Source organism: Neomonachus schauinslandi, chromosome X (assembly GCF_002201575.2).
Source record: "Neomonachus schauinslandi chromosome X, ASM220157v2, whole genome shotgun sequence".
Lineage (NCBI taxonomy): Eukaryota > Metazoa > Chordata > Mammalia > Carnivora > Phocidae > Neomonachus > Neomonachus schauinslandi.
This window is the reverse complement of record NC_058419.1, coordinates 70,508,509-70,525,885: the sequence shown is the minus strand read 5'-3', so window position 1 is coordinate 70,525,885 and position 17,377 is coordinate 70,508,509. Positions and strand designations below refer to the sequence as shown.

General features: G+C 37.7%; 1 protein-coding gene across 1 annotated transcript in view; it reads right to left on the bottom strand.

The window, feature by feature from the left end:
- Positions 1-17,377, bottom strand: part of TEX11 (testis expressed 11) — a 292,288-nt gene that overhangs the window by 23,118 nt on the left and 251,793 nt on the right. Inside the window, exons 24-26 of the mRNA XM_021679728.1 lie at positions 6,232-6,381; positions 4,738-4,846; positions 3,703-3,823 (exon numbers count right to left, since the gene is read on the bottom strand). Coding sequence (XP_021535403.1) covers positions 3,703-3,823; positions 4,738-4,846; positions 6,232-6,381 — 380 coding nt within the window. The remainder of the gene's footprint in view (positions 1-3,702; positions 3,824-4,737; positions 4,847-6,231; positions 6,382-17,377) is intronic.

The window sequence follows — 17,377 nt, the reverse complement described above, 5'->3', positions numbered from 1 at the left end:
CGTACTGATACATGCAACAACTTGTAACTTGATGAATCTCCAGAGAATTCTGCCCACTGAAAAAAAGCCAATCTCAAAAATTAGGTACTGTATGATCTGTCATTACAGAAATGACAAAATTACAGAAACTGATGATAGGTTAGTGGTTGCCAGGTATTAAGGAGGGGTTGGGGTGGGAAAGAAGTAGGTGGGAACTATAGAAGGGCAATATGAGGTATCCTTGTGATAGAAAAGTTCTGTGTCTTTTTTTTTTAATTAATTTATCTATTTGACAGAGAGAGAGACAGAGAAGGAACACACGCAGGGGGAGGGGGAGAGGGAGAAGCAGCCTCAATTCCAGGGATCATGACCAGAAGTGAAGGCAGATGCTTAACGACTGACCCACCCAGGCGCCCCGAAAAGTTCTGTGTCTTGACTGTAATAATGTCAACATCCTGGTTGTGATATTGTTTTATATAAGATGTTACCAATGGGGGAGACTGGGTAAAGCATACATAAGATCTCTTGTATTATTTCTTACAACTGCATGTGAATCTACAATTATTTCAAAATAAAATTTTAATTAAGAAAAACCACAGCAATCCATTTTCTCTTAAAAATCATCTAGAATATGAACCTAAATATAGGCTTGCCTGTTTAAGCATGTAAGTCATCCTTCTTGCTTTTTCATTGGCAGTAGCTTCTGAATACCAAGTTGAGCCTTTCCTTTGAACTGAATCCTAACAAGAGCAGGTAAAGAAGATGTGTGTTCTGGTGGAAAAAGCCCTGGAAGTGAGGTCAGATGACCTGAGTTCTAGTCCTGACTCTCATTCATTAGCCATATGAATTTAGGCAAATTGGTAACTCGACTTTTTTGGAAGGCAGCTATGCTCACCACTATACTACCAACGGGGTAACTTGACTTTTCTGAAACTTAAGAATTTCCTCATTTGTAAGGATTTGTCAAGGATAGTAATACAGCACTCTCTATTTCACAGAATTGCTGGGGATGGGGGCAGGGATCATATGAAATAATGGATGTAAGAATGCTTTGTAAAATGTAAAGCATGGTACTGTGAGACAAGAGGTTTTATATTTGGGCAACAGCCATTTTGCCACAGTATGGAGGCACTTGATAACGGTTATCTGCTCAATAAATAATGAATGAGTGACTGGTCATTACAAAACCCAAACAAGGGCAGAATTTTCTCCCAAGCATTTAAAACAAAGGAGATACATAACACATTCAATCAAACAGGAAAAAGCAACATATATTATATAAGGAACCAACAGGATTATTAAACTAATCTCTGCATAAGAAAGTGAACTGTCCCACCATGTTTCAGGGGATGAGCAATAATGGATGTAAGACTTGTCAAAAAAGTAGAAAAACACTGAGCTCTCTAGCAGGAAACCCAAGAGCCAGGGAGATGGAACAGTAACAGCCGGAATAAAAGTGGCAAAAAAAAAAAAATTGCTCAGAGAAGTTTAGGCCTTATATAGAGACTATGGAAATGGATCAATTTGGATTTACAGTACAATTTAATTTTAGTTTGTATTAGTTACTATGGCAAACACATCTGAAGGTCCAGATGAGGCTCATGGCTTAGAAATAGAATTTTCTCTTCTTCCCAAAAGAAAGTAAAAAAAATATATATCCAAAATGTTCAATGCTAACGTTTTTTTAAAACTTAAATTCACACAGGCCATAATTACACAGCTCCAGGAGAATTCTAGGTTTTTGAAGTCGATGCTGGTTTGTTCCAGGTTGTCACCCTGCTATACTGTTCCACCATCTGCTGTGGTTTGCACATATTTTTACATGAAGAGGCAACTGAGCCCAAAGCAGAGTTAGGATCCTCAGTTATTAACATGGACTCAAATAATGACTTTCTGTGTGACTTTAAGCAAGCCATTTAACCTTAACATTTTATAGCTCCCTTATAATAACAATACCACCTTACATGTGTATGAGCTATTAAAGTTTACAACACATATTATTATTTTAATTGATCCTTAAAACCTCAGTGTGGGAGTCAGAGCAGGTATTATTTCCATTTTACAAATGAGGAAACCAAAGTCAAACAGCACAGGAGGGATATCCATATGGAAAATCAAACAAATAAGAGACCCTACCTTACACCATAAATAAAACAATTAAAAATGGATCATAAACCTATATGTAAGAGATAAAAGTATAAAAACTGCTACAAGAAAACACTGGAGAAAATCTTTCTAAATTTGAGATAGGCAAAGATTTCTTATCATGACCAAAACATGAACAATAAAAGAAAAAATTGATAAATTAGACTTCATCAAAACTTAGAACTTTTGCTTTTTAAGTTATGTCATTAAGAAAATGAAAAGACAAGCCAGAGATTGGGAGAACATAGTTACAAACTGTATACTATAAATGATTTGTACCTAGAATATATAAATAAATCTTACAACTCAATAAGAACCCAATTTTTAAAATGGGAAAATAATCGAATAGACATTTTCCCAAAGAAGGCATATAAGTGGTCAATAAACACATAAAAAAATTATCAACACCATTAGCCATCAAGAAAATAATTACAAGTCAAAACCACAATGAGCTACCACTACATACTCACTAAAATGGCTATAATGAAAGAGATAGACAGTAACAGTGTCGATGAGGATGTGGAGAAATTAGAACCCTCATACACCGCCGGTAGGGATGTAAAACAGCGCAACCACTTTGGAAGACAGATTGTAGCTCCTCAGAAAGTTAAACATAAAGTTACCAAATGACCCAGAAATTCATATATTCAAGAGAACTGAAAACATGTGTCCACACAAAGAGTTGTATACAAATGTCATTGCAGTATTATTCATAATAGCTAAAAACTAAAACCATCTCAAATGTCTACCAACTAGTGAGTGGGTAAAGAAAATGTGATATATCCATTAAGTAGAATATAATAATATAGGAAGGATTAAAATACTGATACATGCTACATGGATGAGCCTCAAAAATATTATGTTAAATTGAAAGAAGCCAGACACAAGAGATCAGACGCTGCATGGTTTCATTCATATGAAGTGTCCAGAAAGAGAAAATTGACACAGATAGAAGGCAGCTCTGTGGTTGCCTGGGCCTTAAGGTGAGAACAGGGAGTGACTGCAAATAGGTGAGAGGAAACTTTGGGGTAATGGAAATATTCTAAAACTGGATCATGGTGACAGTTGCATTAACTCTATAAGCTTACTAAAATCACCAAATGGTACACACACAAAGGCTACATTTCATGGTATGTAAATTACACCTCAATAAAGCTAATTTAAAAATCACTGAATAAACCTGTGCTGAAAAGAAAAAAATCAGCAGAGGAGGGACAAATATACAGGTCCTCAGTGTTCCTTCTACTCTATTACCTGCCTTGGAGAAATGGAAGAAATAACAATAAGGTTTTTCAAAGGGTTAGTATCATCACAGGGGAAGTAACAATTCTACCAAGTTTTAAAATTCCAGGCGGTACTGCTAGTTTCATTTAATCCATAGTATACTTGTGTCAGAAGTTTTCTACTTTTAACTCTTTACGTTTCATAAACCCAGGGAAATTTTATAGCGTGTAAGTATACCGAAATATGAATTCATTTACCCTAAAACTCACATCAGAAAGCACTATTCTATGTAATTTATAACACAGAAGGCAGTTTTAATTTTAAAGAACAGCTTAATATCACTGGTTGACTTACGGTACGGATAATAATGCTCAGAGCATCTTCGAAATGACCCCAAACTTCTTCCAGGGGACAGAGTTCTGTACTTGGCACCCCATCTGGCACTAAGAGGTTAATTAAGTTGTGCATACATTTGCTGAAATCAAAAAGAGAAAACTCATCCCAAAAGGAAATAAATCATTGGCTTCATGGCTAAGACAAGTAAAATCTGGATCTCATCCCAGACTACAAGCTTCAAAACACTTCTGTTCTTCCCTCATTTTTATCTGGCCTCCAACCTCAGAAGACAGATTTTTGAAGCTATAAAAGGGGCTGACCAATCCTTCTTTTTATTATGCCTATGGTTGTCTTTCACCTTTTTTTAGTTTCCTGCACTAAGGAGTTGTACTTGTTTATTATATTTTATGAGCTGGTTCAATCTATAGGCACTTTAAAGCATCACGTTACATCCCCAAATGGGCAAGGGAATTGGGATTTAAACTAGGAATAATTCCAGGAGAACTGTCTCTCATGTCTCAGAAAAGAAAGACTGTAATAAAGTTTTCCATAGAAAAATCACACAACATCATTTCCCCCATGTCTAGGCATAGAAAACATAAAATCTCTAGTAAATAATATTTTGTATTATGATGCACAGCACTTATTAGTCCTTAAAGAAAGGTGCTTAGAGAAAACATCTGGGACAAATACTGCAAAATGTTAACATTTGTTAAATTTGGGTGGTGGATACATTGGTGGTTGTTATATTAATCTCTGAAAGGTACTTAGAAATTTTATTATATAGTCTCACACAAAGAAGCAACTTTGCCCCTTTTTTTCCTTTTTTGGGAAATTCAGACTCTTTGACATAGCTAATTAATTCTTGGTCTATAATACAACTCTAAATATGGAGCTGTTTTGAGGGCTTTTTAGTTCAGGAGTTATAGGAGTGCCCTGATCTATCTTTTAAGTTGGGCGAGCTGAGTATGACTGATGACTTATGAGGCATTGACCAATAGCTCTTTTGGCTATCAAAAAGCCTAGCTTCAGTGTTAAGTTACATTTACTAACCTGTATTTCAAAACGTCAATGGATTCTTTCATTTTGTAAAGCAATAAAGCCCTTTTCAAGGCTTTCAGAGCAATGGAAGGATAGTGTGCAGGCATTTCCACTGCTAATGCTATAGGAAGGAAAGAAAAAAGGCTGTGAGCACCTTATCTATCAGCTTTCATCCCAGGCTACAACTTGCTCTCTCTAATGAAACTGGCCTGAAACAGATTAACACAAACCAACCAACCAACAGACAAAAAAACCTAAAACTGAATTTTATGAAATGAGGGGTCCATGGTGGCTTTCAGAGACAGCTTATAGATTCTGGGCAGAGTAACATGGTAGGGTCACCGGACTCATCTTCTCTTCAGCAAACATCAATAGAGAACCTACTGTTTCTGTGACCCTGCACATAGTCATACACGTAAAGCAATAATCTTATGAGCCAGAGTCAAGGAGGGGCACACAAAGGTGGAAACAAAAAGCAGATCAGTAAAAGGGCAATAATCAAAAACAGATTTATACTACAATATGCTGTTCTGGTCTGATACTAAAAACAGGAAACACTTGACATGAGAGGGAGTGTCAGAGATAACAAACCCTAAAACTTCCAAATGCATTTAATTGGAGATCCATTATACAAGAAGTGGTCACCATCACACGTCCATAAAGTATAGACCACCTGTTCCATGTCTCTAGGAATTTTGCCTTGCGAGACAAGGAAAGGCAAATGTGACCTTTGTGCACTTGGGGCTACCTAATACCTTTATTAACTACACACCAGCTCCCGAGGAGGGTAAGAGAGAAAAAAGGGAAAATAATTAGGCCATTTCCTGCAGCATATCCCCATGCAGGTTCCGGGACCCCAAATACTTCTTACTTACAGCCCAACCAGAAATTTGAAAGTGGCAATTGTGTTAAAAAAAATATTACCAGTATTTCCTTGTACACTTTATTTTTTAAAAAGATTTCATTTTTAAGTAATCTCTACACCCAACGTGGGGCTCGAACCTACAAGCCTGAGATCAAGAGTCACGCGTTCTACTGACTGAGCCAGCCAGGTGCCCCTCTTTGTACACTTTAATAAGTTGCTAAGATTGCATCACCTTTGATCAGTGAAGCAGTTGACTGTCATTTCTATCTAGCTGAGTAAAACTAACTTTCCGAAGTTCAAGCTCCCCCTATTGTGTAGTTATATAATTCAATTCCACACCTAGAATAGGTACACCTATTATGAGTAATGCACTTTACTCGGGTTTCTAAGTACACCAGACACAAGCAATTATTTTTCATGACCCTAAGGAGCTTATAGTCTCATATAAAAAAAAAAGATAGATGCATTAATGATTATAATACATGACAATTTGAGAATACCATTAGAGAAGGAGAAACAAAGTGCTATGAGGAAACATTATATCCCACCTGAGGGTAAAAAATGAAGAACAGAGAGAAGAATAAAAAGTAGTACAATCTAAATGGGTAACAGTCTTCCAAAAACATAAATATAGCACTTACATGCGATTGTTTCAAATGTTTTACTTTCCAAATGAGGCAGTTCCCACACCGATTCCAGGAAGCTGTCAAGTAACGGATCATTCATTTTGGCTTTAACTTCAAACTCATACAGCAGAAGCAATGTCTCACATGGATCACTTGAGAAGTCCCCTAAGAGGGAGGCAAAAATGCAACATTCTCTGTGATTATATTTTATTATTCTATTCTAATCTCTCTTCTGGGGAGATTTTTCTGTTGAGGAAAATTAATTCTATTTACAATTTGAAGGTTGTCCTAGCGTCTGTATATAGATGTTTTACATTTTTAAATCATTAGATACATTTTACATTTTAAATCATTAAATGCATTATAAATTTAAATCATTAAATACACTTTTACATTTTAAATCATTAACTACATTATAAATTCACCAACACTTTAAGCACCCTATAATGCATTCAGTAGCATTGCCTACATTTCCTGAAATTATTGCCATGATGTTCCTAAATAGCCTGAAAAAGTGCTGCTACTATCTGATCCAAATCCAATGTTTATGTGCCTCTCTTTAATGACTGTGTTAACCAAAAGATACAGTGCTATATAAACTAACTGGTTTTATTTTAAGCAAAGTAAAAGAGAATTTCCAAATTATTTCATTTAGTCAGTCAACAATATTTCTTGGGTATCACCATGGGCAGAAACTTGTATCAGATGGCATATACCACACGATGTGAGATGGTTTTCATTCATCCTAGTTAGACTGAATTTTTTAAAAAGTTTTTCTTTCTTTTTTAAAGATTTTATTTATCTGAGAGAGAGAGAGAGTAAGCGAGAGAGCACAAGCTGTGGGGAGAGGCAGAGGGAGAGGGAGAAGCAGGCTTCCCGCCGAGCAGGGAGCCCGATGCGGGGCTCGATCCCAGGACTCTGGGATCATGACCTGAGCTGAAGGCAGCTGCTTAACTGACTGAGCCACCCAGGCACTCCTAAAAAAATTTTGAGGTACAGCACACATACAATAAACTGAATAAAAACCCATTAATCTTAGGTTCTTGGGGATTTTCTATGTAGACAGTCATGTCATCTGTAAATATATGTGGTTTTATTTCTTCTTTTTCACTGTATGTCTTCTTTCCATTCTTTTGCTTGGCTCATTGCACTGGCTAGGGCTTCTAGGATGATGTTGAACAGGAGTGAGTGTAGATATCCTTGACTTGTTCCTACCCATAGAGAGAAAGCATTCAGTCTTTCATCATTAAGTATGTCATCAGCTGTAGTTTTATCTTTGTAGATGCCCTTTATCAGGTTTAGAAACTTCCCTACTATTCTTAGTTTGCTCAGAGTATTTTTTTAATTATAAATGGATGTTCAATCTTTTCACTTAATCTGTTGATATGGTAAATTAATTGAGTCTACAATGTTGAACCTAGGATAAACCTCACTTGGTTATGGTCTCTTATGCTTTTCAAATTTTATTAAATTTAACTTGTTAATATTTTGTTGAGGATTTCTGCAGCTATTTTCTTTTTTAAAAAAAATTTTTAAATTACACATAATGTATTATTTGTTTCAGGGGTACAGGTCTGTGATTCATCAGTCTTATACAATTCACAGTGCTTTCCATAGTACATACCCTCCCCAATGTCCATCACCCAGCCACCCACCCCTCCCACCCCCCTCCATTCCAACAACCCTATTTGTTTCCTAAGATTAAGAGTCTCTTATGGTTTGTCTCCCTCTCTGGTTTCGTCTTGTTTCATTTTTCCCTCCCTTCCCCTATGATCCTCTGTCTTGTTTCTCAAAATCCTCATATCAGTGAGATCATATGATACATATCTTTCTCTGACTGACTTATTTCACTAAGTGTAATACCCTCTAGTTCCATCCATGTCATTGCAAATGGCAAGATTTCATTTTTTGATGGCTGCATAATATTCCATTGTATATATATATACCACATCTTCCTTATCATCTGTTGATGGACATCTAGGCTCTTTCCATAGTTTGGCTATTGTGGACATTGCTGCTATAAACACTGGGGTGCACGTGCCCCTTCGGATCCCTACATTTGTATCTTTGGGGTAAATACCCAATAGTGCAATTGCTCTATTTTCAACTTTTTGAGGCACCTCCATACTGTTTTCCAGAGTGGCTGCACCAGCTTGCATTCCCACCAACAGTGTAGGAGGGTTCCCCTTTCTCCGCATCCCCGCCAACATCTGTCGTTTCCTGACTTGTTAATTTTAGCCATTCTGACTGGTGTGAGGTGGTATCTCATTGAGGTTTTGATTTGGATTTCCCTGATGCCGAGCGATATTGAGCACTTTTTCATGTGTCTGTTGGCCATTTGGATGTCTTCTTTGGGAAAATGTCTGTTCATGTCTTCTGCCCATTTCTTGATTGGATTCTTTGTTCTTTGGGTGTTGAGTTTGATGAGTTCTTTATAGATTTTGGATAACAGTCCTTTATCTGATATGTCATTTGCAAATATCTTCTCCCATTCTGTCAGTTGTCTTTTGGTTTTGTTGACTGTTTCCTTTGCTTTGCAAAAGCTTTTTATCTTGATGAAGTCCCAATAGTTCATTTTTGCCCTTGCTTCCCTTGCCTTTGGCAATGTTTCTAGGAAGAAGTTGCTGCGGCTGAGGTCGAAGAGGTTGCTGCCTGTGTTCTCCTTTAGGATTTTGATGGACTCCTGTCTCACATTGAGGTCCTTCAACCATTTGGAGTCTATTTTTGTGTGTGGTGTAAGGAAATGGTCCAGTTTCATTCTTCTGCATGTGGCTATCCAATTTTCCCAACACCATTTGTTGAAGAGACTGTCTTTTTTCCATTGGACATTCTTTCCTGCTTTGTCGAAGATTAGTTGACCACAGAGTTGAGGGTCCATTTCTGGGCTCTCTATTCTGTTCCATTGATCTATGTGTCTGTTTTTGTGCCAGTACCATACTGTCTTGATGATGACAGCTTTGTAATAGAGCTTGAAGTCCGGAATTGTGATGCGACCAGCTTTGCTTTTCTTTTTCAACATTCCTCTGGCTATGTGGGGTCTTTTCTGGTTCCATACAAATTTTAGGATTATTTGTTCCATTTCTTTGAAAAAAGTGGATGGTATTTTGATGGGGATTGCATTGAATGTGTAGATTGCTCTAGGTAGCATTGACATCTTCACAATATTTGTTCTTCCAATCCATGTGCATGGAACGTTTTTCCATTTCTTTGTGTCTTCCTCAATTTCTTGCATGAGTATTTTATAGTTTTCTGAGTACAGATCCTTTGTCTCTTTGGTTAGATTTATTCCTAGGTATCTTATGGTTTTGGGTGCAATTGTAAATGGGATCGACTCCTTAATTGCTCTTTCTTCTGTCTTGTTGTTGGCGTATAGGAATGCCACTGACTTCTCTGCATTGATTTTATATCCTTCCACTTTACTGAATTCCTGTACGAGTTCTAGCAGTTTTGGGGTGGAGTCTTTTGGGTTTTCCACATAAAGTATCACATCATCTGCAAAGACTGAGAGTTTGACTTCTTCTTTGCCAATTTGGATGCCTTTTATTTCTTTTTGTGGTCTGATTGCTGTGGCTAGGACTTCCAATACTATGTTGAGTAGGAGTGGTGATAGTGGACATCCCTGCCGTGTTCCTGACCTTAGGGGGAAAGCTCTCAGTTTTTCCCCATTGAGAATGATATTCGCTGTAGGTTTTTCATAGATGACTTTTATGATATTGAAGTATGTACCCTCTATGCCTATACGCTGAAGAGTTTTGATCAAGAAAGGATGCTGTACTTTGTCAAATGCTTTTTCTGCATCTATTGAGAGGATCATATGATTCTTGTTCTTTCTTTTGTTAATGTATTGTATCACGTTGATTGATTTGCGGATGTTGAACCAACCTTGCAGCCCAGGGATAAGTCCCACTTGGTCGTGGTGAATAATCCTTTTAATGTACTGTTGGATCCTATTGGCTAGTATTTTGGTGAGAATTTTTGCATCCATGTTCATCAGGGATATTGGTCTGTAATTCTCCTTTTTGATGGGGTCTTTGTCTGGTTTGGGGATCAAGGTAATGGAGGCCTCATAAAACGAGTTTGGAAGTTTTCCTTCCATTTCTATTTTTTGGAACAGTTTCAGAAGAATAGGTATTAATTCTTCTTGAAATGTTTGGTAGAATTCCCCTGGGAAGCCATCTGGCCCTGGGCTTTTGTTTGTTGGGAGATTTTTGATGACTGCTTCAATTTCCTTAGTGGTTATAGGTCTGTTCAGGTTTTCTATTTCTTCCTGGTTCAGTTTTGGTAGTTGATACATCTCTAGGAATGCATCCATTTCTTCCAGGTTATCTCATTTGCTGGCATAGAGTTGCTCATAATGTGTTCTTATAATTGTTTGTATTTCTTTGGTATTGGTTGTGATCTCTCCTCTTTGATTCATGATTTTGTTGATTTGGGTCATTTCTCTTTTCTTTTTGATAAGTCTGGCCAGGGGTTTATCAATCTTGTTAATTCTTTCAAAGAACCAGCTCCTAGTTTCGTTGATCTGTTCTACTGTTCTTTTAGTTTCTATTTCATTGATTTCTGCTCTGATCTTTCTTATTTCTCTTCTCCTGCTGGGTTTAGGTTTTATTTGCTGTTCTTTCTCCAGCTCCTTTAGGTGTAGGGTTAGGTTGTGTACTTGAGACCTTTCTTGTTTCTTGAGAAAGGCTTGTATTGCTATATACTTTCCTCTTAGGACTGCCTTTGCTGCATCCCAAAGATTTTGAATAGTTGTGTTTTCATTTTCATTGGTTTCCATGAATTTTTTACATTCTTCTTTAACTTCCTGGTTGACCCATTCATTCTTCAGTAGGATGCTCTTTAGCCTCCATGTATTTAAGTTCTTTCCGACTTTCCTCTTGTGATTGAGTTCTAGTTTCAAAGCATTGTGGTCTGAAAATAGGCAGGGAATGATCCCAATCTTTTGGTACTGGTTGAGACCTGATTTATGACCTAGGATGTGATCTATTCTGGAGAATGTTCCATGGGCACTAGAGAAGAATGTGTATTCCGTTGCTTTGGGATGCAATGTTCTGAATATGTCTGTGAGGTCCATTTGGTCCAGTGTGTCATTTAAAGTCTTTATTTCCTTGTTGATCTTTTGCTTAGATGATCTATCCATTTCAGTGAGGGGGGTGTTAAAGTCCCCCACTATTATTGTATTGTTGTCGATGTGTTTCTTTGCTTTTGTTATTAATTGCCTTATATAATTGGCTGCTCCCATGTTCGGGGCATAGATATTTACAATTGTTAGATCTTCTTGTTGGATAGACCCTTTAAGTAGGATATAGTGTCCTTCCTCATCTCTTGTTACAGTCTTTGATTTAAAATCTAATTTGTCTGATATAAGGATTGCCACCCCAGCTTTCTTTTGGTGTCCATTAGCATGGTAAATGGTTTTCCACCCCCTCACTTTCAATCTGGGGGTGTCTTTGGGTCTAAAATGAGTCTCTTGCAGACAGCATATCGACGGGTCTTGTTTTTTAATCCAATCTGATAGCCTGTGTCTTTTCATTGGGGCATTTAGCCCATTTACATTCAGGGTAACTATTGAAAGATAGGAATTTAGTGCCATTGTATTGCCTGTAAGGTGACTGTTACTGTATATTGTCTCTGTTCCTTTCTGGTCTATGTTGCTTTTAGGCTCTCTCTTTGCTTAGAGGACCCCTTTCAATATTTCTTGGAGGGCTGGTTTTGTGTTTGCAAATTCCTTTAGTTTTTGTTTGTCCTGGAAGCTTTTTATCTCTCTTCTATTTTCAAGGACAGCCTAGCTGGATATAGTATTCTTGGCTGCATATTTTTCTCATTTAGTGCTCTGAATATATCCTGCCAGTCCTTTCTGGCCTGCCAGGTCTCTGTAGATAGGTCTGTTGCCAATCTAATGTTTCTAACATTGTAGGTTACACATCTCTTCTCCCGAGCTGCTTTCAGGATTTTCTCTTTGTCTCTGAGACTCATAAGTTTTACTAGTAGATGTCGGGGTGTTGACCTATTTTTATTGATTTTGAGGGGGGGTTCTCTGTGCCTCCTGGATTTTGATGCCTGTTTCCTTCCCCAAATTAGGGAAGTTCTCTGCTATAATTTGCTCCATTATACCTTCTGCCCCTCTCTCTCTTTCTTCTTCTTCTGGGATCCCAATTATTCTAATGTTGTTTCATCTTATGGTATCGCTTATCTCTCGAATTCTGCCCTCGTGATCCAGTAGTTGTTTATCTTTTTCTCAGCTTCTTTATTTTCCATCATTTGGTCTTCTATATCACTGGTTCTCTCTTCTGCGTCATTTATCCTAGCAGTTAGTGCCCCCATATTTGATTGGACCTCATTAATAGCCTTTTTGATTTCAACTTGGTTAGATTTTAGTTCTTTTACTTCTCCGGAAAGGGTTTCTCTAATAACTTCCATGCTTTTCTCAAGCCCAGCTAGTATCTTTAAAGTGATGATTCAGAACTCTAGATCTGACATCGTACTAATGTCCGTATTGAGTAGGTCCCTGGCAGTCGGTACTACCTCTTGTTCTTTTTGTTGAGGTGATTTTTTCCGTCTTGTCATTTTGTGCAGAGGAGAATAGATTAATGAGAGAATAAAATGCTAGCAGAGTAACAACGTTCCCAGAAAATATACTCTAAACAAATCAGAAAAGACCTGAAGCAGTGGGAAAAGAAAGGGAAAGAGAGAAAAAAGAAAAAGAAAAAAAAAGAAAAAGAAAAAGATAAAGATAAAAACAAACTAAAACAGAACAAAACAAAACAACAACAAAAAAACCCAGAATGTGATGAAATATGATCAGGCTGGTATATAGATCAGTGCCACACACTAGATTTTGGGTGTATTTTGGTCTGTTAGAAGAAAGTGCCTCCCAAAATTTTAAAGAAAGAAAAACTTATATATATACAAAAATAAGGGTTGATATGATGAAGGGATGGAATATGACTGTAAAGATGGAAATTATAAAAAATTTTATAAAAGGAATTGATAAGAAGTTGTTTGCAAAAAGAAAGAAGAGCATTTAAAAAAAGAAAAAAGAAAAAAAAAGGGAGCGAATGTGATCAGGCAGGGGAGTAGGAAAAAAACTATATACTAGAGATTTAGGATATATTTTGATAGAAGAAACTATCTCAAATTTTTAAAGAGAGAACAGCTTATATATATATGCCAAAAATACAGGTAACTACTATGAAGGGATAGAATATGACTCTAAAAATGAAAAATAAAAATGTTTTTTAAAAAAGGGATTGATAAGATGTTGGTTGAAAAAGGGAAAAAGAAAAATTCAAAAAAAAAGAAAAAAAGACAGTTAAAAAAAAAATTAACTTTGAAAGACTAAAGAATCATGGTAAAAAAGCCATGAATTCTATGTGTAGTATTCCCCTAGCGCTGGAGTTCTGCCGTTCTCATTGATCGGTAAACTTGGTCTTGGCTGGCTGTTCTCGCTGATCTTCTGGGGAGGGGCCTGTTGCCGTGGTTTCCAAATGTCTTTGCCGGAGGCGGAATTGCCCTGCCCTTGCCCGGTCCGGGCTAAGTAATCTGCTCGGGTTTGGTCTCCGGAGCTTTTGTTCCCTGCGAGCTTTCCGTATAGCTTTGGAGGCAGAGAGTGAAAATGGCAGCCTCCCAATCTCCGCCCCAGAGGAGCCGAGAACTTGGGGCCCTGTTCCTCAGTGAACCCCCAGAGAAAAGCAGTCAGTCACTCCCATCTCCGCGGTCTCCAGCCACACTCTGTGCTCACCCGGCCTGTGACCGCGCGTTCCTATCTCCGGCACTCGACCCCATGTGGAGTCTCCAAACCCAGCAGATCCCTGCGGTGCACTCCCGCGCCGCTCCTCCCAGGGGAGGAAGGTGAGTCTCCCCGGATCTGCTGCTTGTTGGGTCCCTGCTGGAGGAGCAGTGGCCCGACTGTGCCGCGGATCACGGTTTATGGCAACCCCGAGCTGAGAGCCCGCGCCTGGGCTCCGCCTCTGCAGCCGGCTTCCCTGCTCCAATACCTGGGAGCTCTGCCGCACTCAGGCACCCCCGGTCTTTCTGTGACCCCGAGGGTCCTGAGACCACACTGTCCCGTGAGGGTTCCACTGCCAGCTTAGCCACCGGAGTGACGTCCCTCAGTAGAGCAGACTTTTAAAAGTTCCGATTTTGTGCTCCGCGGCTCTATCACTTGCCAGAAGTGGCTGACGGAGGCCCCTCCCCCGCCGTCTATCCTCCCGAATATCGCCTCGGATTCACTTCTCCGCACGTCCTACCTTCCAGAAAGTGGTTGCTTTTCTGTTCAGAGAGTTGTTGCTATTCTTTTCTACAATCTCCTGTTGAGTTTGTAGGTGTTCAGAATGGTTTGATCCCTATCCAGCTGAATTCCTGAGAGGAGACGAAATCCAGGTCTCCTACTCCTCCGCCATCTTGCTCCGCCCCCCCTGCAGCTATTTTCATAAGGAATATTGGTCCATAGCTTTCTTTTCTCATATTTTGTCTCATATTGGTATCGGGGTAAAAATGGTCTCATAAAATGAGCTGGGAAATATGCCCTCTTCTTTCTGGAAGGGTCTGTATAAAGCTGGTGTATGTCTTTATTTTATAGAATTCCCTACTGGAGTTTTCTTTGTTACAAGATTTTAAACTACAAATTCAATGGTTATAGGACTATTCAGATTATCTATTTCTTCTTGAAGGAGCTTTGTTAGTTTGTGACTTTCAAGGAATTTGTCCATCTCATCTAAGCTGTCCAAGTCATAGGCATAAAGCCGATCATAATAGTTCCTTATCATCTTTTTAAATGTCTGCAGGATCTGTAGTGATGTCTCTATTTTCTTTTTTTTTTAAAGATTTTATTTATTTATTTGAGACAGAGAGAATGAGAGACAGAGAGCATGAGAGGGAGAAGGGTCAGAGGGAGAAGCAGACTCCCTGCCGAGCAGGGAGCCCGATGTGGGACTCGATCCCGGGACTCCAGGATCATGACCTGAGCCGAAGGCAGTCGCTTAACCAACTGAGCCAACCAGGTGCCCCGTGATGTCTCTATTTTCATTCTTGACATTGTTCATTTGTTTCTATCTGCCTAGGTAGAGGTTTATCAATTGCACTGATCTCAAAACAACAACAATAACAACACAGCTTTTGATTTAATTGTTTTTAATTTATTTTCTGTTTTTAATTTAATTTTTTAAAATTTATTTTTAAATAACCTCTACACCCAATGTGGGGCTCAAACTCACAACCCCAAGATCAAGAGTTGCACACTGAGCAACTGAGCCAGCCAGGCACCCCTGTTTTAAATTTTATGCATTTCTGCTCTTATTTCTTTTGTTCCACTTGATTGGGCTTAATTTGCTAATTTTTCCTAGTTTCCTAAGGTGAAGGCTTAGATTATTTGAGATCTCTATCTAATTGTATAAATTTTTGTCTGAACACTGCTTTAGTTGTATCCTCTCAATTTTTATATGTGTTTTCATTTTCATTCCACTCAAGCTATTCCTGATTTCCTTTTGTGACTTGCTCCTGGACCCATGAGATTATTGAAAAGTGTGCTGTTTAATGTCCAAATATTTGGAGATTTTACAGATGGCTCTGTATTATAGTTTTATAATTTAATTCCATTATGGTCACAGAAAGTACTTTGTATGATTTCAATACATTTACATTCTTTGAAGTTTGTTTTATGGTTCAGAATATGGCCTATTGTGATGAATGTTCGGTGTGCATTTGAAAAAAGAAATGTGTATTCTGCTATTGTAGGATGGAGTATTCTATAAATGTCAATTAGATCAAGTTGGTTGAGAGTGTTGTTCCTGTGTTCTACATCCTTATTGAGTATCTGTTGACTTCTTCTATTGATTACTGAGAGATGAGTATTGAAGTCTCCAACTGTAGTTATGGATTTGTCTATTCCATTGTTTATTTCTATCAGTTTTTGCTTCATGTATTTTGAAGCTGTTGTTAGGTACATTACATATTTAGGATAGTTATGATGTCATGTTTAATTGATCACGTTTTCATTATGTTCCTCTTTATCCTGAGTAATGTTCCTTGTTCTAAAGTGTTTTTTGCTCGATATTAATATAGTCATTCCAGCTTTCTTTTTCTTAGTGTTTGTATAGTGTACCTTTTTCAATTCCTTTTATTTTTGACCTATCTATGTCTTCATATTTAAGTGGGTTTTTTTTTTTTTTGTAGACATGTAGTTGGGTCTTGATTTTTTATCCAATCTGACTTTCTTCATCTTTTAAATTGTGTGTTTAGACCAGGGGTGAGCAAACTACAATCTGTGGGCTGGCTGTCTGTTGTCCAAATAAAGTTTTATTTGAACACAATCATGTCCTTGGTTTAAATATGGTCCATGTATTCCTGTGACAATGGCAGAGTTGAGCAGTTGTATCCAAGACCTGCTAGCCTAAAATATTCACTATTGGCACTTTAAGAAAAGTTCTCTGATTTAGACCATTTATATTTAATGCAATTATTGATAGTTGGGTGTTCTTGAACTTCATAAAAATGAATTATATGTAGAACTATACAGAAGTCAATAAGGAAATAAAAAAATGAAAACATTGTAAGCCAACTAGACCTAACAGATATTTAGAGAACACGCCCCCCCCCCCAAACAGCAGCAGAATATACATTCTTCTCAAGTGCACATAGACTACTCTCTAGGAGAGACATATGCTAGGTCATAAAACAAACTTCAGTAAATTTCAAAGTATAAAATAATGCAAAGTATGTTCTGTGACCTAATGTGATAAAATTACCAATTAATAACAGAAAAAAACTGGAGAAATGCACAAATATATGTAAAATAAAAACACCCTTAAACAACCAGTGGGTCAAAAAATAAAAGAGAAATTAGAAAACACTTTGAAATGAATAAAAATGAGGACACAATATACCAAAACAAATGCGATGCAGCTAAAGTAGTGCCTAGAGGAAAATTTATGTCTCTAAGCACCTACATTAAGGAGAAACATCTCAAATCAATAATCTAAACTTCTACCTTAGTTAAGACCAGAATAACCCAAACAAGTAGAAGGCAGAGAATAATAAAGATTGGAGTGCAAATGAATAAATTAGAGAATAGGAAAACAATAGAAAAAATTAATGAAATGAGAAGCTAATTCTTTGAAAAGATCAAAACTGACAAATCTTTAAAAGCCTCATTACTAGAATC